General features: G+C 46.7%; 1 protein-coding gene across 1 annotated transcript; it reads left to right on the plus strand.

Moving 5' to 3' along the window:
• Positions 1-837: 837 nt before the first annotated feature.
• IRX4 (iroquois homeobox 4) lies at positions 838-18,296 on the plus strand. Its single transcript, XM_070749072.1, has 6 exons — positions 838-1,300; positions 9,689-9,858; positions 11,050-11,301; positions 12,651-12,757; positions 15,349-15,677; positions 16,857-18,296. The coding sequence occupies exons 2-6, from the start codon at positions 9,814-9,816 to the stop codon at positions 17,624-17,626; spliced, it is 1,503 nt and encodes a 500-aa protein (XP_070605173.1). The 5' UTR covers positions 838-1,300; positions 9,689-9,813; the 3' UTR covers positions 17,627-18,296.
• Positions 18,297-20,311: the final 2,015 nt, after the last annotated feature.

A 20,311-nucleotide genomic window follows, 5' to 3' on the forward strand; every position in this document is an offset into this window, starting at 1 on the left:
CAAGGCCACCCTAGGTATTGAGGGCATCTCAGAAAGAAGTCTCAGTAAGATCACTTAGGATCTGCTCAGAACCTCACTCAGAGAATTCTGTATGAAGAAACTGAAAAGGAGTCTAATCCGTGATTGTTGTCCAATGGTAAACTCAACAACCACTTGTACCTTCTATATGCAAACAGGCCTAGGCCTGTGCTGCAATTCCTTGGCCTTTGCCTAGGAACAACAACAACAACCACTGAACTCTGGGGGTCTCCCTTCAAGGTAAAGTTCAGAAAGCCTCTTGGGAGGCTACTGATAGCGGGCCACCCTTCGGCTCCATTTAAGTTTCTGAAGGGCAAGACCAACAGTTAGCAATCGCCCCCTCGCCACCCAGGCTCCCTTGACACCCATCGATCACGAGCAAGGGTGAAAAATGGCTTTGGGGCTTTGAATACGCTGCAGCACTTTGGGGGGGGGGGGCGGGAATCTAACCGCCCAGAGTCCCAGGCAAGCTTCCCATGGCCAAGGCAAAGCTCCCAAGTTTTCGGGACAAGCTATATCGCAGCCCGGGATAATGACCGCCCGCCCATTCACCTCAAGGTTTCCTGAGGTAAAAAAACTAACTGCCCCTCTGGAGCAACGGGCGCGCCCGTCCCTCCTAAGAACCGTGTTGTGGGGTGTGTATGGTGTGTGTGTGTGCGCGTGTTGTGTGTGTTTGCCCCGGCTTTCTTTAGCAACGCCCGTTTCCAGCCCGCGCTGGCAAACAGCCGCCAACCAAAGTTAGAAGCGGCGGCGAGGGCGGCAGCAGCAAAGCGCGGCAAACAGCAGCAGAGCCGCCAGCGAGGGAAAGTGTTAATCAGGAGGCGCGGAGGTGGGGAGAGAGAGCGAGCGAGCGAGCGAGAGAGGCGCGCGCCGAGCGCAGCTATTCACTCGAACGTCACTCCGGTTACAGGGGGTTAGTGAAGTGACTGGGGCGCCTGGGGAACTGGAGGCACTCACGAGCCGGGCGGACTCCAGTCAGGTATTCTATAGACCCCTGCGCAATGTCTCCATTAGCGCGCGGCTGCCGCTGCCGCTCCCCCCTCCTCCTCCAAAACGAACCGCGGCGGCTGAGGCGGAAAGAGGCGGCCCCCCTTCGCCATGGACAAGCCCTCGCCCGACGAGCCTAGGCGCAGCCCGGCGTGATCGCCAAAGTCCACAAGGAAGGCAACGGCCGACCCCGGACTTCTCCGGCTCTGCCTTTATGCGCCCCCACCCCACCCCGCCTCCGCGTCCTTTCGGCAGCCGAAGCCGTCTTGGAATAAGAAGGACCCGCGAGCCGGAGGTGAGAGCGAAGGGGCCGGTGATCAATCATCCAGCGTTTGGCACCGCTGTTTACGGGGGTGGGGGAAGGGACGCGCGGGGTGGGGGGGGAGCGAAAGAAGCCGACTGGTTCGGAGAGTGCAACTTTCGTGGGGATCAGCAGAAAGTGGGGCGGGGAGGGGAGAGACACGGCGAACCGCCTTTGCTGATCTTTGTTGTGAAACTTTGGCGGAGAAAGTCCCGGTTTGTGGGGTTTGGGGGAAAGTATTGGTGTTGCGCCGGGGGGGCGGGGGGGAGAACTCTTCCAAAGTACAATCCTTTTCTTCGCCCTCCGAGGAGTGGAGTGGATTCGATACAGGTTACTACTCCTCGTTGCGGGGAACGTAGGGTGGCGGAGCCCCGTGTTTATATTGTGTTGTTTTTCCCTAAAGGCGAGGCGCGCCTGGTTGAAATGGAATCCACGAATTCTTATCTGGAGGGAAGCGGTCCTCTTTTTTGCTCGGTGCGGCGTTCTGCACATGCTCGGGCGACCCTTCGGTTACGATTTTGCAGCTATGGGCTAGATAAGCGGGACTGAGAAGGAGATTCCCAGATTCGTCGTAAAGGAGCTCACTGGGGCTGACTTGGGCTGAAAGTTACTCAGGGATCGCCCCGCCGAAGAGGAGCGCGATATATAGCTGGTGGGTTTTGCCGCAATGCAAAGAAAGGTAACGGGGGTCGCGGTTGTTACCCACAAATAACTGAACCCCACCTGCTTTTGAGCTAATGGGGAATTTTGTTTGCTTGCAACCGCTCTGTGACATTACTGCCCATTACGCCTTTTGCATATAAGACAACGCAAAAAACTTCCGCGTGGAGTTGAAACTGGGGCGGAGGGAGGGAGGGGGGGCGAGGAGGTGCTTAAGAGTCCTGGCCGGGCAGATCTTTAAAAGCAATTGGGACTGTTTCGTCCGAGACACCACCGGCTACTTCACGTTGGGCACCATCCTACGCGAAGGATACCTCTTGGCGTTTGCACGGGGGCGTTTAGCCGGGCAGCCTTCAGAGAAGCCCCGTCCGCCCTAAAATAAACAGTGGGGAAAGGAAGGCAGCTTCTCCGAGGTCTTATCTGAGTCCTCAGATAAGGACACCCGCTGGCTTCGTTTGGAGTTACCTACCACGTAAATAAATTCAGGATCACAACTCTCCTCCTCCCCCCCCCACTGCCCCCCCACCCGCCTCATCTGGAGGCCCGAGATGAGAAATGGATAGGAATGCCCCGTTTCGTAATGTAAATGCCCGTGGACGAATTGCGGAGCGCAATCCGAATTGAAGCTTCTACAATGAGAACCCGAGGTAATAATTTCTGGTCAGCTAAAACGAATAGTAGCTGGAATACTCTGGTGCACTTGGCCTGATAGTGTTTCTGTTACTATTCTGCGTCCGCCAGCCAGATCGCACCCCCTCCCAAACATCTTGCGGAGCACCTATCTAAACCGCTGGGCCTGTTCCCGTATTGCCTCCAAGGTTTGGACTATTTTGGAGGGTGGGGGTGCAGAAAAGAGACTTAGAGACCTCTGGTTTTATTTCTTTAAAGGAAAAAAGGAGTAAACAGAAACATGCGCGCGCATCGAGATCCTGCAGACGTACCCACATTTCCCTGCCTCTTCCAAAGGTAGAGTTGGTTGGAGATTGGGTCATTTTCGCCTTTTGGAAGTTAATTTTTTTGTGGTTACTGCTGTTGTCGCACTGCAGATAGGCAAACTCTTGGGCTGGTGGGGGAAGGGCCTTCATGGGTCTCTCTCGAACTCTTGTGTCTTGCATTAGTCGCGATTTGGTATTTAGCGAATGCTACACCCGCGAAAACGCGCCGCCGCCACACTTTCCCCAGGATAGACGCGTAGGTAAGATAAAAAAAAATTCGGAACTCTGTCTTACGGGACACTATCGCTTGTACACTGTTCCTGCCTCCTCCAAATGTTGGGGGGAAGGCGAGACGGACTACGACTCGGGGTAAGAAGCCTAATAGCTGTGAAGGTGGGTTATTTTTCCCCCAATGGAAGCCGGCTGGAGAAAGTAAAGGAGCGCTTCAAACGGACCAGACTACAGTGCCCATCGTCCCCAGCGGCAGTGTTGGGTATAACGACGAGACTAGAAGTCCTCACATCTGAAAGGCTAGACTGGAGAAAGTGACAAATTATGCGGGGGAAAGGCTTTACAAAGATTGGCATTCTTTACCCCACAGTAGGAGTTCGTTTCGGAATTCTTAGCTCAGACCACCGTTCTTTAACTTCTTCTGGATAAGATGAGGCTAATTTCCCAGCAATAGACACCGAAATATGTCCCTGCCCTGCCCTCTAAAACTTCAAAACACCGGGCTCCGACTTGACACCCAGGTCGATCTGGTTCCGAAGAAGGTGCTGCGCTGTACGCAGGAGCGGGATCGATTTTTTAAATCCACCCCAGCGCCAACCTGGCAGTCACGTTCAAGCACCGGGGGACAGAAGAAAGTCGCCTTCGACGAAAGCTTCGGAACTGAACGCTCTCCTGTCCGAAATCGGCGGCGAAGATTCCCCTCCCAGACTCTGGAGCAGCGCCTAAAAGAAGGAACTCTTTCGGGGTTAGGGAAGGAGGGCAGGAGGGCGATGGAACGAGTACCTAAATCTGGGGTTGAAAATCCTCGTGAAGCTCTCCCCACCTCCAAGGTCTCTTGCCCAACCTTCCTTCATCCCCTAAGTGCCGCCTCAAAGGCTGGGCTACTTTGGCGATCAGAGAAGCTGCACCCCCATCGACCCATATCCACCCACCGAAGTGGCCCATAGTGAGCGGAGCGCCTACGTGCTGTAGTCCACAAGCCCACCTAAGACTGGGCTTGGTTTAAGAATCCTTCTGTTTTCCTGGGGGGGATTGGGTGAGGGGTATCCTCCTCGTCGCAACTGGCCTTTAGCACCGTGGGTTCGAAGCAGCCTCCACTTCAACCGCCCTCTCCCGAGACTTAACATTCTTCGGAGTTAAACTGGTCGGAAAGATTGCTTCGTGCGCCTCGCGAGGCCTGTTTTCCAGGGTAGTTAAATTGGCCGTCCCGCTAACTCCAGTTTCCTTCATTCTCTTCAAACCGGGAGGATTGCGCTTCGCTTTTCGCTTTTAAGGAAAAGTTGCCATCCGTTTCGGGCGCTCAAAGGTTATTTCGGTTGCTTTGGGGGGAAGTGGGGACCTCTGACCACTTGGAGAAAGGGAATAAAAAGAACGTCTTCTATTCTCATGTAGATTCCCTTACTTACTGAGCAGCAAGCCTTCGGCGATCCTTAACCCAAAATGAATAATATACTGCTCGCTGGCTTTGATAGGATGATCCAATGCAACCGACCGGGGTTGAGCTGCTGCGCGCCAAACCACTTGGAATGATTCAGGAATCGCCAACGCCGGTTCCACGGCGCCTACAAAAGTGAAAGTTTCCCTGGAGTAAACGCGTCGTGCCTCCTCTCCCAGAGGAACGCTTCTCTGCGCCAATGCCAGTGCCAACCGACTTAACCCCAGCTCTCTATGGGTCAGCCCGGGCATTGGGTTCCCGCCCCTCCCGCGCCCTCCCCTCTGTTCCCTTGAGTTTCTTGTCCGGCACAATCTGGAAAGTTGCCCTTGCGCCTTTGCAAAGGACGCAGGCTCCGGAAGGCTGCCTTCCTTTTCGGACTGCAGTGTTTTGGAAAGGCCTCCGCTTTTGCTACTGCGTAAGATATGAAAATGAAGAAAATCAAGCCCAGCTCATTTGGGGAGGGGAAAGTAAGACTTCGAAAGCTTAAGGTCCAAAGTCCCCCTCACCTCACTTACGGATTCTGGGGGAATCTACAGCATTTAGCCTTTAGACTTATATACCACTTCATATTGCTTTTACAGCCCTCTCTAAGCGGTTTACAGAATCAACATATTGTCCCCAACAATCTGGGTCCTCATTTTACCCGCCTCGGAAAGGTGGATGGCTGAGTTAACCTTGAATCTGTTCGGCTATTCATTAGATGTATCTATTCTCCCGTAAAAGCAACTGGGGAAAGAAACGGGGAGGGGTAAATAGAAGAAATGGATCCAAGACAATTTCGTTTCCCCTCCGTTTTGAAACTCACCTTCGGTCGCTCTTTTCCTCCCCTTCCCCTCGAATGAACTTGGACTTTGGAATAACGCGGAGAACACGGTGGCCACTTGGAAATCAGCCTTTTTAGTGACTTCCTAAATTAGGGAAATTTAATGAAATGTACTGGCTCATAGACGAAAGTAAGAGTACCGGCTCTTCTTCAGGTAAAGGTCATTGCTGGCACGGGGATCCTGCAAAGGTCTCTTTCCCAGAGGCGCGCTTGGGATCGGGCCCGTCTTATTTTTGAAGGGGCCGTTATTGCGAAAACTCAACCTTCCTGGAGCCAAGCTTTTGCCTCGGTAAATTACAGCAATTACGCAGCAGATAGGATTATATGAGGTGTACTGCGGTCTCCAGATAGTCATCCATCACCCTCAATCGAGCTGTCAGAGCGGGCAGATTCGTCCCTGGGAGGCACCAAGTCTTCCAGCTGGGGAGAAGAAGGGAACGTCGTCATTAATTAGAGTGTGACCCTGGGGCTATTCACATGTCTGAACCCAGGCAAGCTCTCTGAGCAAGTCGGCACTTCTGCCCTCCCCTCCCTTCACCCCAGCTGCCCTTCCCACTACAAATACACCAGGAGGCTTGCAAAACTCCCCAGGATCTGGTTAGTTGCCCATTGCAAGATCTCCAAGCCCAGGGATTCCCCTTTTGAAAGAATCATCCCTTTCTCCTGCACTTCCTCTCCCAAAGCACACACACAAAGCACAACTGGAGGAGAGGTGGGGTGCCCAGATCTTAGCAAGGAGGTCTAAGCAAGAGGGAGAAAAGTGGAGGAGTAGAGGAGAAGGGGTGTTCTTTGAAGACCTTCCATCCTTGCAAGAGTTTCTCCTAAACTAGAACTAGCTCTATCAATTGGCAGACTGGAGTGGATCGACCCTGAGCTTCAAGAAAGGGCAGCTACATAAAATGTACAGTTCTTTTTCAGTTCTGTCAATAAGAAGGGGGATATGTTTGTGGGATAAGTGCATGTCTATTTTTTGTAGCAATCCCCTAGGTTTGGGATGAGGAAGGCATGAGTTTGGCACCAAAGTGTCTTAAAACTGGGCCTCGCCTAAAGAGGTTCAGACAAATTCTCTTGGATTTAGAGAATTTGTGCCACTGTTAAATGACTTTAGGCTCAATAAAAATGGCATTTAACCCTGCTAAGGTAGACTTCCTGAACAGGCTATTTTATATTCAGCCCTTGTTACATTCATCCAAGTGTAAGGAAGTGGTGATGATTTAAGGGCATCTTTGTATGTCTGCTCGCTTGAAAATAATGGTCATTTAACTAAAGGATTACTTTAGGATTAATAATAAACAGGATGGGAATAAATGTTGGGGAAGGGAAGCAATGTCTTGCATCTGTATACATCTATACTGCTACTCACCTCCAGTTATTGAGATGCCATTCTCTCCCACCCACTTTTATCCTGAACACTCTTCCAAACTTTTTTTTTTAATATAGGATGTAAATCGAGCCAAGCATCAGTTCCTAGGTATGCATGCTCAGTAATAAAAACATAATCCCCAAAAGTTTATTGTGTAGGATTCCAGTCTAAGAATCTCCAAATGCTTTAAAAATCTAGGAATGGTTTTTTGACTGGGATCTCCTAAGTATTCAGCAATACAGAAATTCTAACTCTATTAAAAATTTATTAGTCACTTAGATGTTGACATCAGTGAAGCCTTTCTGTAGCAATCATGTTGGTGATTTAACCTTAAAAGGGAAATCCAGAGGGCTTGAGCAATTATTCTCATTAAATGTGAAAATATTGTACAACAATTAAACACTTAAATGTATTTAATATTCAGATTTAAAAGGCCTAGCAAGATGCTTGAGAACAATTGTCAGTGTTGAATTTTGGTAAATATTTAGCATTCAAACCAACTAAATTTGGACACAAATTACATACATTAGGCATGCTTTGGATTATGGTAGGGTGGTTTTCTCTTTTAGTATTCTTTGTGTGGTTGTAACATCTGATCTAATGCTTATACATGTTCCTGCTTCTCACTGCCCTGTCCCACTTCTGCTATGTTAGTATAAGTTGGAAAAATTGGGTTCAGTTCCCCACAACTATCATGCATTAAGCATCTGGTTGGTTCTAATGTAAGCATTGCCAAATTGTTGATTTGGGGGCTTGCATGCACACACACAAATGCACACATACATACAAACACCATCCTATGGCTCTGTTCGAAGAGTTTTCCATTCTTACTAATATAAAATTTTTAAAAGTTAAATCATAAGGTTTTGTTTGGAAGGGAAAATAATGCTACTTTTGCTTATTAACATATTCTGTTTTTAGAATGGACAGGTAGAATTCTAGAGGTGTGATGAATGCCATCTAGATTTAGATGGGACAGAGCTGAACTTTGCAGAACAGAATCAAAGTTTGCTATTCATAGAAAGTGAACCTTCAATCTGTCAGAGATGGAGAAAAACATCCTTATTTTTTTAATTGCTTCTCAGCATCATCTCAAGCATCATGTGAAGCATGTGAAAGATTATAGAAAGAGATGGAGAACTCTAAAACAAATGTAATAAAGCGATTTCCACCCACCCACCAGATTCCAACTAATAATTTATGCTTGTGACAAATAAATCAAAAAATGACTTGAAAAGCAATATAAAGAGCAGGTATCATAGCCTAGAACACTAGTTCTAAAAGACCCACTTGCAGATCTTGGATATGTGTGTCTTGAAATAAGAAATGAAAACTTACTAGTGGCAGTAAGTATTTCATCAGAGCCTCACTTACATATAAATCAGCAATGTGTACAGATACTGGTCAGAACAAGTCAGAGTGAGTCGCGCTGAAAAGATCAATGTGTCAACTTCAACTCCCAACTCTCTTGCATCTACTAACAAGCATCGTCTTCGGGATAGTAACACTGTCCTACCTTGCGGGGGTCAATGTTTGAACATCAAATACTTTTGACTATTGGGCAAAAATGCCCGCAGTACTTCGAAATATTTGCTAAAAGCTATAGATCAATATATGAGACTTGATCAAAGGTAGCAGTTTCGTCCTTCCATAACAGGAGATAGAAAACCTCACCACCTGGTGTCTTTTAGATCAGTGTTTCCCAACCTTGGCAACTTGGAGATATCTGGACTTCGACTCCCAGAATTCCCCAGCCAGCATTCGCTGGCTGGGGAATTCTGGGAGTCGAAGTCCAAATGTCTTCAAGTTGCTAAGGTTGGGAAACACTGTTTTAGATAACCCACTCACCCCAAAAGTACCTCTTTAAACAATTCCCACTTTCCTAAAACAGCGAAAAGAGAGGAAAAGCCTGCGAGAGCGGCGGCTAACGGGGTCATAGGATCGGAGGCGAGGGCGCGCAGGGAGTTTCCTCTCGGTGCGCTTGGCTGTCAGCGTCGGAGCTGCTTTCAAACTGTTGATTTAAAAGCGTTGCTGGCGCGCGTCCCTTGTCGGCCTCGTTTGTAAGTGGGACTGATGACTACCAGGCGGGGAGGGCGAAGCGGCAAGCAGCTGCTCATTAATTAATTTCTAATTAAAAGTGCTTACCACCCTTCAGTGGCCCCGCGCCTGCGTGCCGGGAAACGTGGGGGGGGGGAGAGAAGAGTCCGAGCGTAACGTAGATTTCTCCTTTTCCAAAGTCTTTGTTTTGTTTTTTCGTGGCCGCTCCGGGAGCTTCGCCCTCGGGGCGCCACAGACTTGGGTCACGTTGAATTTGGGCCTCGTTGCGGCTATCCACAGGCGAGACGGTCGGTCGCCCCTCCAAGCTGCCTTGGGCGCCGCTTCCATCGCAGTTACCCCCAAAGGGAACCCACAACCCAAACAAAACAGGCGAACCAGGGGCAAGTCCGGATGTTACTGGACTTAACCTGCGGATGGAGAGAGGGGTCGTTTTTCGCCACCGCCGCTCCCCGCCTTCCGGTGCCTGTGGATGAGCAAAATAAGTAATGCGGGTAAGTGGCCTTTATATCAGGCGCCACTCGCCCGACTCCTTAGGTAGCTCTTCCTTACAACTGTTATTTGCGTTTGTGTGCCAACGGGAGGGGCAGAGGTGGGCTGCTAAGGTGGAACGGTGGCGTGTGCTCGCCCCCGTGGCTCTGAGTGTTAGTGGAGTCCAGCGCAATTCTGCCACTGCATGTCCGCGCGCGATTTCGCTACCTGCCCCGGTGCAGTAGCAGAATTGCGCTGGACTTCGCTAGCACTCAGAGCCACGGGGGCGAGCACACCTTAGAAGTCCACCTCTGGGAGGGGGAAATACTTCCATGCCACTTAAAAAAAAGAAAATTGCAACTTCAGTAGGAAAAATTTCAGTGTATTTTTTTGTACTTGGTACTCTAAGGCCACTGGAAGCCCTGGAAGTTCTTCCCTCGTCTAGACCAGAAGCTACAGTAAGGCTGCCTCCCAGGATCACAAACCCAACACTTCTGCTGCTGCTTCCTGAACCTTGAGAGCACTCCAGTTGCCATGTCCTACCCCCAGTTTGGATACCCTTATTCATCTGCACCTCAGGTAAGACCAGCCTTACAGAGATCATACCAAATATTGGAAATTCATCTCCCCCTCCAAAAGATAAATGTGGAAAAGTTGGTTTTTCTTTCTAGAAGGCAATACTGATATGAAAGTAAATCTCACTTATTTCTTTAAAAAAAAACAAAGCACTTAAATCCAAGACAGAAATGTGGAAGCTAAAAATAATAATTTCCACCTTGTTAATTATGCTTTATGAACAGAATGCCTTTGCAGTCAGTGTTCTTAATTCAGAGTAAGATCGCCCACCAATCCGAGATAATGTTCAGTTGGAAACAATCTATTGGGGGGAAGGGAGGAGAGGACTGTAAGAGACAAGGGATAACACATTTTGGGAGGGAAACTACAATGTAACAGCCCAATCACATTTGCCTACTCACAATTAAGTCCCACTTAGTCTTCAGTGAAGTGGAATCCAAGCTAAGCAAATATGTAAGCTTTTGATTCTCACTGTACTGTTCTCAGTACAGGAAAACCAACCAGTTGGGCTTCTAACTAAATTCCATTCAGTTCTGCTTCCAGATGGGCAGAAAGGAAGGCTTGGTCATGACTGAGCACCTGGGAAAGAAAGGTTGAATGGATTAAGCAAATCCACAAAAACTGACCAGGCATAAAATTCTGCTTAAGACCCACCAAAATCAGTCTCAGATGGAATAGATTTCTGGATCTATAAACAATCTATTGCTCAAGGCAGGCAGATGGATTAAATGTTCCCTGAATGCTGGAATAGCTGTTATAACAATTATTACATTATTTTCACCTAGGATCTGGGAGCATATTTCCCAGAAGAACTCTGGAGTTTGTATTTAGGAGTTTGTATTTAGGAAGAAAGTCCAAGTGTCAGTGTAAACAGTTTTCTCCTTGGAAAGAATGAATTAATCCTGCAAAGTAATTTCTCTTGTCAATTAGCTTTCCCTCTTCAGGTGCTTTATACTACTTAATACATGGTCCATACACTGCTGAAGCAACTAATATATAAAATTTTATTCCAGGTGTATTAACTTTGAGAAAGGGGAAATAATTTGCTTTGAAATCAGTGGCAACTTTTGCTCCAGAAGTTCTGTAATTTGGCATCAAAATGTACCTTACATAATTGATTGCTGGATCTGCTAACCAGCATCATTGACTCCCAGGTCTCTCTCCTTTTCATCATCCCTTTCATTCTCGTTCTAGTTCCTGATGACCACCAACTCCTTGTCAACTTGCTGTGAGACCAGTGGTAGGTCCTTAGCAGACTCAGGAGCAGCACCCTCCACTCAGACCCCTGTCTACTGTCCAGTATATGAAAGCAGGCTGCTGGCCACAGCCAGGCACGAACTCAATTCAGCAGCTGCTCTGGGAGTCTATGGGAATCCCTACACAAACACTCAAGGCTATGGCAATTATGTCACTTATGGGACAGAGGCATCAGCTTTCTATTCCTTGGTAAGTCTCTGCTGCTGCAATGCCCTGAATTTTCTCAAGGAAAGTAACAATGCCAATCTGCTATTCTTAAGAGACCTAGTAAAACACTTCAGGAAACCTAGATTGGCCATCAGTCTAGCTTGCTTAGATCTTAAGATCAGCCTCTAAGGCTGGGATGGAAGCTCAGTCTTAGAAAGTAAGAAAAATGAACTGAGTTAGGATTTAAAAAGGTAGGAATTTGGGTAAGAATACAATTTAGCTCCTCTAGAACCAGTAGTTCAGATATTTTTCCTTGACCTGGAGAATTCTACATGCCTTGAAGAAAACTGGTGTCCATCACACTTGGAGGGTACCTGGTGGGGAAGGTTAATGGGGTTGGGCAATCTTCTCCAATCCAATTACATGCAGGTATGGATGAAAACCCACAGTCAGCTACAGACATTCTAATATAATCAATGGCTGGTAACCAAAGATGAATGCATGTAAAACATACTGTCCCCATTACACTCTACACTGCACTGCACTACAAACATTTATACAGCAATTTCTATCCTGCAGGCCTGATGAATATTCATCATTATCTTGTATGTCACATACTAAACTCCATCTCCTGAGCTGGCAAAAGAGCTGGTCTGCTGAAAATTAATTTTAATTTTAGAAGAAAGTGGTGTCTGGTCCTCCACAGCTCTTGGTAGTTTCATTTGTTTAACTTTTAGCTTTAACCTGGTTCAGAATTGCAGTTTAGAATTTCAGGTTCCAAAAGAGGAGAGTAAATCTGGGAATTCGTGGCTTGGTAGAGAGCTAGCATTTCCTGAAAAAAAAAAGCCCTGGAAATTGTTTAATCTCTAGTGGAAGGAAATTGCAAGTCAGCAAGTCATTGTGAGCAGGGCACATGTGTGTTCACATGTGAGTAATCCTTCTCCATACCTGAACAAATACACTTAGAAAGATCCAACATTCTAGGTATATTTCTAAGGTGGTCTATCATAATGTTTTTAATTTCAAGATCATTTGCCTATACTTAATGATTTACCACATTGATAGCAATCTGTTTTGAACCCCTGAATGAAGAATGCATACAATTAATCCTGAAGTACAAGGGTGTGGGTTTGATTTGGAAAAATACCCATTACATACCTGTTTTTGAATAAACAGGCATGGGTTTGGGCTAGTAATCTGTGTGGAATTTTCTAGCTAGGGGGAAAATACTCTTATTTTTGATTGCACGGAGTACCTTGCTGTCTTGTTCCCATCTATGTCTCCTTGTGAGGAAGAAGATATTGCTCCCTGCTTTGCTTTGCTTTGCTTTCCCATTACTGGCAAGGAAAGGGGTGAGCTGATCCAGGCCATCCTTGGTTTTCCTGTTCTAGAATAGCTTTGATTCGAAGGATGGGAGTGGATCGGCGCATGCGGGCATTACCCAGGCGACTGCTTACTATCCCTACGATCACACGCTCAGTCAGTATCAATATGACAGGTAAGAAACAAACAGCTATTAATTGCTAGGCAAGACAAGGGGAGGGAGGACACGGGCTGTTTGCTCCCCCTTCAGGTTCAAAGATGATTCTGTATAGTTTGTGGGGGTGGGTCCACTGGGACGTAGTTGTAGTCATCCAGGTCGCTTATGCCCAGCTCTTTGTACACTTATAAACGTAGAGCAGTTATGATAAATGCTTGCATGTTGACTTGGATAAATAATCCTAAAAAGCAGCAGGCTATGATGCATGCAAAATATATTAAGCTAAATTACAGATTATTCTGATATGATCCTATGAGGAAACATTTCACTGACTTCTGCTGAAAAGTGTTCTCAGATCTTCTTGCATTCTAGCCTACAACCTAGAGCTCAATTGTGCAGATGGATTACCCATCCCCTGATAGTTCTAACCTCCACTGGATTAGGTGTTAGGAATGCATTTCCCAACCTGTGAAACCAGCTATGAGAATGTTTGCCCTAGCGGTGACGGAGAGTAATGGTTGAAGACTGTATTAGGAAGTCATCTCAACCCCCCACCCACCTACGGACACTTAGAAAATCCATCATCTTAATTTCACATTATCCCCATCTTCAGATATAGGGGTGATAGTGGAACTTCCTTAAAGGGTTTGAGAACGGTTTGAAATGCTATACTGAAGTCAGAGGAGCCCCAATGACAATCTAAAGGGGCAGTATCCCAACACTGAGTGGATATACAAATAATTATCTATGTACTGATGTTCCCAAGTAATGTTTGTTGCATATGTGAACTAGTCTTTAAAGTGATCCTATTTATTTATTTATTTTAAAAATCTCAGTCTTGTGTATGCCAGATGAAAAGACCTAGTCATGAGGATTTGATTCAGTTTACCCACTTATCCACCACCAATGGCTGCAGGAATATTATTTGCAAAAAGTCCCACTGCATTTATTTATCACTGTAGTTGCTCACACACTTCCCAGGGAACTGAGGTTTACTTCTGAACATGAATGCATTGGTTTTTGATACCTGCAGTCCAAGAAGGAAGCCACAGAAAGCAAATCCTTAATGAAACTACTTGCAAAATCCAGAAGGGTTTACATGTATACCTGCCCAGTCTTCATTTCCATACATACTTTTTTATGGCCTGTGGTCACAAACCCATAACTTTCTTCTAATTTCTTACAGCTCTTATTTTTAAATTCCTATTTATATTTTTTTGAGATGAATACCACACTGGTTACACAAAGATCAGTCTCTCCCTGATCAAGAGCCAGTCCCACCTCATTACTAGGTAATGAATTGAATGTATTGAGTCTATGTCCATGGAAGATTTAAGGATCTGCATAGGTGCTATGAAATAACTTCTGCAGCGTATCTCTGAGTCCAGCATAAAATAATATTTTGAAGTTCAAGCCTGAAAGTTTTAGAGCATCTGAGCTTTCCACAGATTAGAAGGCAAAGTTCTGAACATGATAGTCACTCAACAACAATGGAAGTAGGCTTTGATTATGGAAGAAAGCCTGGATTCCCCAACCCTAGTGATTGAATCCCTGTCTAGTTGTTCTCCCCTTCAGTATTTTGCTGTCTTTAACATCTATGGACAAATATTTGAAAGAGATTGTAAGGTCAGTGGTAGTTATTAGCTTTAAATCTAGGTATTTCCCCCATTTTGGTCAATCAGCATTGATTTAATCATAGTTTTTCTCTTCCTGATTTACGATCCTTCCCTTCCCTTGGCTGCTTCACATATGCATAAATCACATTTACACATGAGCATTTTGCACTTCACAACTGGCATCTGAATGTGTGAACTTGCTCTAAGAATCAAACCTTAACTCATCCCTATGTATTCTTCTCTTTTTCAGAGGCAGGTTTCCAAATATTTCCAATGAATTCAGATAGCTGAAAGTTGACACCACCCCCTTTTAACATCATGTTAAACAAACCTTTTTTTATCTTTGATCTCGTTATTGCTTGTTTTCTAAAAGAACAAGCGCCAAGAATCTCCGCTTTCACTGTTTCAACCTTTTAAGCCCAGTGGGTGCAGGTGACCTTTTCTTAGATGATGTATATTAAATATTCAGGCATAGTTCCAATGTCTCTCTCTCTCTGTGTATATGAGTGAGAACCAGAGAGTATTATTTTGCCACTAATAAAAGGAAATATTTTTATTACCATCGCATGCAGAGGTTACTTGGAGGTCTTTACTGGAGAGAAGGAGCACCCCAAAAGGGATATTTTTCTGACACATTCCTTTTACATTAACTGTATACTAATTCCTCCCAAAGGCCACATTTCTTTGGCAAACTGTCTGCTGTAGTCTGATCCATCCGTCCCTGAGGACTCTCTACTGAATACAGTGGAACTTTCAAATCGCCCTGCCCTTCATCCCCAGCAGACTGCAGAGTCCAGCTGCATGCTTCTACATAGTCCAATTGTTTATTGGCTAAATGTTGAGTACTTACAGGTCTTATCACCCAAATGAATGATTTATGAGCTAGAAGAATCTGGATTCCATGGGTAGCAGGGGGACATTCTCCCCAGTCAGAATAAAGGTAGGTCTTAAGAAGCACCCATCCTTTTTTTTTCTCACACTTTGTAACCACAGATATAGCACCATGGATGGAGGGACGCGGAGGAAAAATGCCACTCGGGAAACAACCAGCACACTGAAGGCTTGGCTGCAGGAGCACCGCAAGAACCCTTACCCAACTAAAGGCGAGAAGATCATGCTGGCCATCATCACCAAAATGACCCTGACGCAGGTTTCCACCTGGTTTGCCAATGCCCGGAGGAGGCTCAAGAAAGAGAACAAAATGACATGGCCTCCCAGGAACAAGTGTGCTGATGAAAAAAGACCCTACGAGGAGGAGGAGGAGGACGATGACGAAGAGGGAGAAGGTCAAGGGGAGGACCTAAAGAATGAGAAAGTCGAGGGTATCTCCTAACCATTCTTTAGTATACTGCAAGCTTATACTTTTTCTTCCTATATTAGCTTTGCCCACTCCGAGACTTCCAGACCCACTGGATTAAAATGGCACGTTGACCTAGGATGGTGGCAACTATAGTCCTATACATTTGGAGGCATCAGTTTGGAGAATGCTTCCCTGCATCTTCTGCTCACCACAGCAAATTGGAATATGCAGTCACCATCTGTTCCTAGGATTGTGCACATAACTATTGGGGAACACTTGGACAGGGTATCCCAGTTCTCAGTTTATAGAAAAATTATCTGTTAGAGGACACTCTAGATTATATTTGATAATACGATAAATTTCCCCCCTTAGCAGGCAATAGCCTCGCAGTTGCATTGCACAAACCAATATCCTTAACAACTAAATGGCTATATTCACACGATATGCTTCAAACCTAATTTCCAAATTAATCCATGAGCCCACAGCCCCACAAATTAACCTGATATGCTGACACCCAACACCTCAAAATTAAAATCTAACCAAAATTAACGCTAAGCAAATATAAACTAAATCTTAAGGTGTAAATCCATCCACTACCTCATAAACAAATACACTTTCTTAGAACAGCAAACAGTACTCTTGAATCCAAGATTTCTTTTAAAGGAAGCATGATTTATAGCCATTTCTTTGGGAAACTGGTATTCTCAGATGTGCAGTGGTGGAAATGTACTTATCTGGAGAGGAGAGAAAGTTGCAGCATTCAGCTGTGTGCCAAGCTTAATCTAGCAGGGGAAGAGATAGATATCAAATGGTTGTTTCAACTTACTCCTCCAAGCCTCAGAGTTGACTTGGAGATGTAAAATTATATGCAAGAGGAAAAGAGTGGTAGATATAAATATTTAGTTTTGAAGTGTTTCTTTTACTCTGACTAGAGAGAACACCTCAAGTACGTGCAGCACCCGCATCCATTTCAAACGTTGCCTAAAGCTTTGTGATTTAAGCAAGTCACTACTAGCTTAAGTTCCCTAATAGCCAGTTCTGACTGACCATTCCCCAGTTACACTCTGAGGAAAACCAAGGCATGGAAAAACCAGGGGTTCTTGGGAATGATTTGTGCCAGGAAGAGGCATTGTATTCGCAAATACTAGAATCAACACCCGCATGAATTAAAGCAGCGTTTCCCCTCTTCTATTCTTTCCAGAGCCCTCCGGGAAGGAAGACAAAGAGCTGGGCCTAAGCGACCTGGACGACTACGACCCACTGGAGTCGGAAAGTTCGGAGGGCGAGCTGAAGGCTCAAGCCTTCGGTCATGTGGAGAGTGGCGTGTGCGCCAACCAGCAAAGCAAGGAAGGACCCACTCTGGTGACGGGCGCGGCCTCGTTGGAAAGACCACTCGACAGGGCCAAGAACTGCCTCAAGGACCCTGGGTCGAGACCCGAAGGCTGCGAAGCGACGGAGCTGCTGCACGCCAGGCACAGAAGCTGCGAGGCCAAGCCGTGTTACCAGTCGCAGCAGCCGCAGCCTCCTCCTTCGCCGCTCCTCGAAGGCGGCGGAAAGCCGAGGATCTGGTCGCTGGCGCACACGGCCACCTCGCTCAACCAGGCGGAGTACCCGTCGTGCATGCTGAAGCGCCAGCAGGGGGCGTCGGGCGACGTCGGGGTCGCGCAGGCGGCGAGCGTCCTGGAGAGGCCCCCGAAGGATTCCCCCGTGGCCAACCTCAGGAACTGGGTGGACGGCGTGTTCCACGATCCCCTTTTCAGACACAGTACTCTGAACCAGGCCTTGAACAGTACCACAGTGTCTTGGGCGACCACCAAAGGCTCCATCTTGGAGACGGGGGCCTTGGGGCGCTCGCTGGGGGGCGGAGCCGCCGTGCTCAAGGGGCAGCTGGCCGGCCTGGCTGGGGCCCAGGACTCCGGCAAAGACTTCCTGGCTTTTCCCAAAGCGGGCAGCAAAATGTTCTGCTCTTAACGACCGAGCCCCGTCCCGTCCCGACCGCCTCCCTGGGTCGGGGGTGGGGGGAGAGGCAATGCGAGGAAGGACTCGGGCCTGGCGAGCCGCTGAGGCGGGATTGGGCCTGGTTGACTTGTGGCGGGAACTCGAAAGACTTTGGGAAAGAGTGTGAGAGATTTGGGCAGGAAACGCTTTACAAGGAGCGGAACAGAACGGGCATTTCAAAAGGTTTGCGGCTGGAGATTTCAGGCGAGGGAAAAAAGAGACTCCATTCTCTGCTTGGGGAGGGGGCGGGAGTTTTGATCACTTTCAGCAATCGAAGGTGCGCACGCGCCACTCGCGCCGCTTTTAGAATTTCCCGGGGCAAGTTCACAAGGCGCGAGATTCGAATTCAGCTTTTTCGAGGAGGAAAGCGCAGGGGGGGAGCGTATGTCTCGTTCTTTCCTTTTAATTTGTGGCATGCCGATCTTAGTTACCAAAAATACTTTCTCGGACTTCCCTCTCCCCCCCCCCTCCTCTTTTCATTGTTAGCATCTCATCCACAACAATAAGAAAAATCGCACTTCTTTCACCGAGTTTAAACCCCATTGCGCTCACGCACACGAGCACAGAATTTTTGAACTTGACAAATAGGCTATGTCGAAAAGGTTATGTTCACCCCAAATAAATTGTCTGTCTCTCAGAGTTATCCTATGATTTGTGATCTCTTTGCCTTGCTTGTGGGGAAAAACCTCCCCCCTCCCAAGTGGGTTTTTGGAAAGAGGAATAGAAGTGAGTTCACCGGATCTTTTCGCCCGGTTTCAGACGAATGTGTATTTCGCTCCATGAAAATGAATACCACTTTCAAGTTAAATAGGTAGAGAATTTTCTGGAAGTTAGATACGTATAAATATGAATGTTTTCATTCAGACTGGAATCCTTCGTAGAGCCACTTCCAATGCCCTCCGGCGATAAAGGTCAAAGGACAAGCTGAAGGGAGTTGGGCACAATTTTTTAATCAACGGAGAATCTGTTGAAGAGCGAATTTTCTTATTAAATGACTTTTAAAATCTATCAAGGATTCGGCTTATTCTAGTTCACGATGAAGCAGCAGGCGGTGAAGCAGGGGATGGTAGTGACTGCTTAAAGAAAAACGACCTTATTATTACTTACCTATGCCCCGAGCAAAATTATTTGCACCGTTTCCCCTAAAACTTTTTAAAACTCAAAAGATGATTCGTGAAAGGGAGCTAATACTACAATCCATTGCGCTTTGAGAGAAGGTGTTTATGGAGTTTGGCGATGGGAGGGCAGGGTAATGAGAAGAAAGGGAAGGCCAAGTGCTGGTTTTAGGGAATTTTTAAAAATTAAGAACATTTATACTTTAAGATATTCTGTTGAAATATTTAATTGCACCCGCTGACAAAGTGGGATACACCTTTTTCTATTTCTCTATAACGAGGGTTATAAACAGGCAAGGAAAGATTTGTATATGATCTAGAATTAAGTGAAAGGATTATTCATTAAGAGAAATCACATTTTTAAAGGAACCCAATAATGGTTCGGCTTCTCAAGCCAATTAGGAGAAGGAAATATCGCGACCAACCGAGGCTTGCTTTCCTTCTCTATCCCGAGCTCTTAGACAAGTTCGAAGGAAGCTAGAAGAAGAAATTGTTTCTGAGAAAACTTCCACAAAATCGAGTTTCATAAAGAAACTTTAATTCAGTTCCACACATAGAATTGAGACGTTCGACATTCAGTCGGGTGAGCTGCTCATTTATTCGGGTTGGGAAGGAGATGAGCTAGAATTCGCCCCCAAAGGAAAAAGGCTAGCAGAGGGATTTGGAGAAATTGAATTGCTGGGAATGTAAAGTCGCCAAAGAAATCCTGATACTGTACTGCAGACGCCGCTGGCACCCCCTCCTCCCCCCTCCTCCCCCCCCCCCATCCCTGCTCCGTTAATGTGAGCGAAGCAATTGATTCACATGGAAGATTTGATGTTTTAAAGCACCGTTTTAACTTGAAGCTTCTCCCCTGGTATGGAGAGCGAATCGTTGGATTCTCTATGAATATTTCAGCACTTCAGGATGGATGCTTTACCGTTTTGACATTAAATAGAAGCGCAGCCAAGAGGAAGAAGGAGCGCTCCCCCCAACGGCGCGGGACTTTCTCGAGAAACGTCGGGCAATTTGCCACTTAGCCTGCAGAAGACAGGGCCGTCAAGATCCCCTCTCGCGGCCGCCTGGGGATGGAGACGGGGAGTCGTCTGCGGGTTGCAGGGAGAGAGAGCAGCGATTGCCTGGAGTCCGCCCTCAGATTGAAACGTTTTAAAAGACACCCTTCATCATTGCCGAGTCTGACCACCAAAGGCTCGTGAACTTTCTAAATTTCACAGAAGTGATTTTAAAAGGAATATGAAAAGCCATAGAATAAAAAGTTGTCCGGTTAAATTCGGGGGAGTGGGCGTTAAATCTCGGGGACGTGTCTTTTAAAGTGAGTGGCTTCAGGGACGGGTCCTTTAAAGCAATGTTTCCCAACCTTGGCAACTTGAAGAGATCTGGACTTCAACTCCCAGAATTCCCCAGCCAGATGGCTGGGGAATTCTGGGAGTTGAAGTCCAGATCTCTTCAAGTTGCCAAGGTTGGGAAACATTGCTTTAAAGCGAGTGGATTTCCTGGAGAGTGGTCTTGGTTGAGGCCACGCAAGAGGCCTCTGCCTGGAAAA

This window comes from Erythrolamprus reginae, chromosome 3 (assembly GCF_031021105.1).
Source record: "Erythrolamprus reginae isolate rEryReg1 chromosome 3, rEryReg1.hap1, whole genome shotgun sequence".
Classification (NCBI taxonomy): domain Eukaryota; kingdom Metazoa; phylum Chordata; class Lepidosauria; order Squamata; family Dipsadidae; genus Erythrolamprus; species Erythrolamprus reginae.

Coding starts and splice junctions, on each gene's coding strand:
- IRX4 (XM_070749072.1), top strand. CDS start 9,814: ATGTCCTACCCCCAGTTTGGATACCCTTATTCATCTGCACCTCAG. Junction 9,859..11,049: donor CTTATTCATCTGCACCTCAG/GTAAGACCAGCC, acceptor TTCTCGTTCTAG/TTCCTGATGACCACCAACTC. Junction 15,678..16,856: donor AAAGAATGAGAAAGTCGAGG/GTATCTCCTAAC, acceptor TATTCTTTCCAG/AGCCCTCCGGGAAGGAAGAC.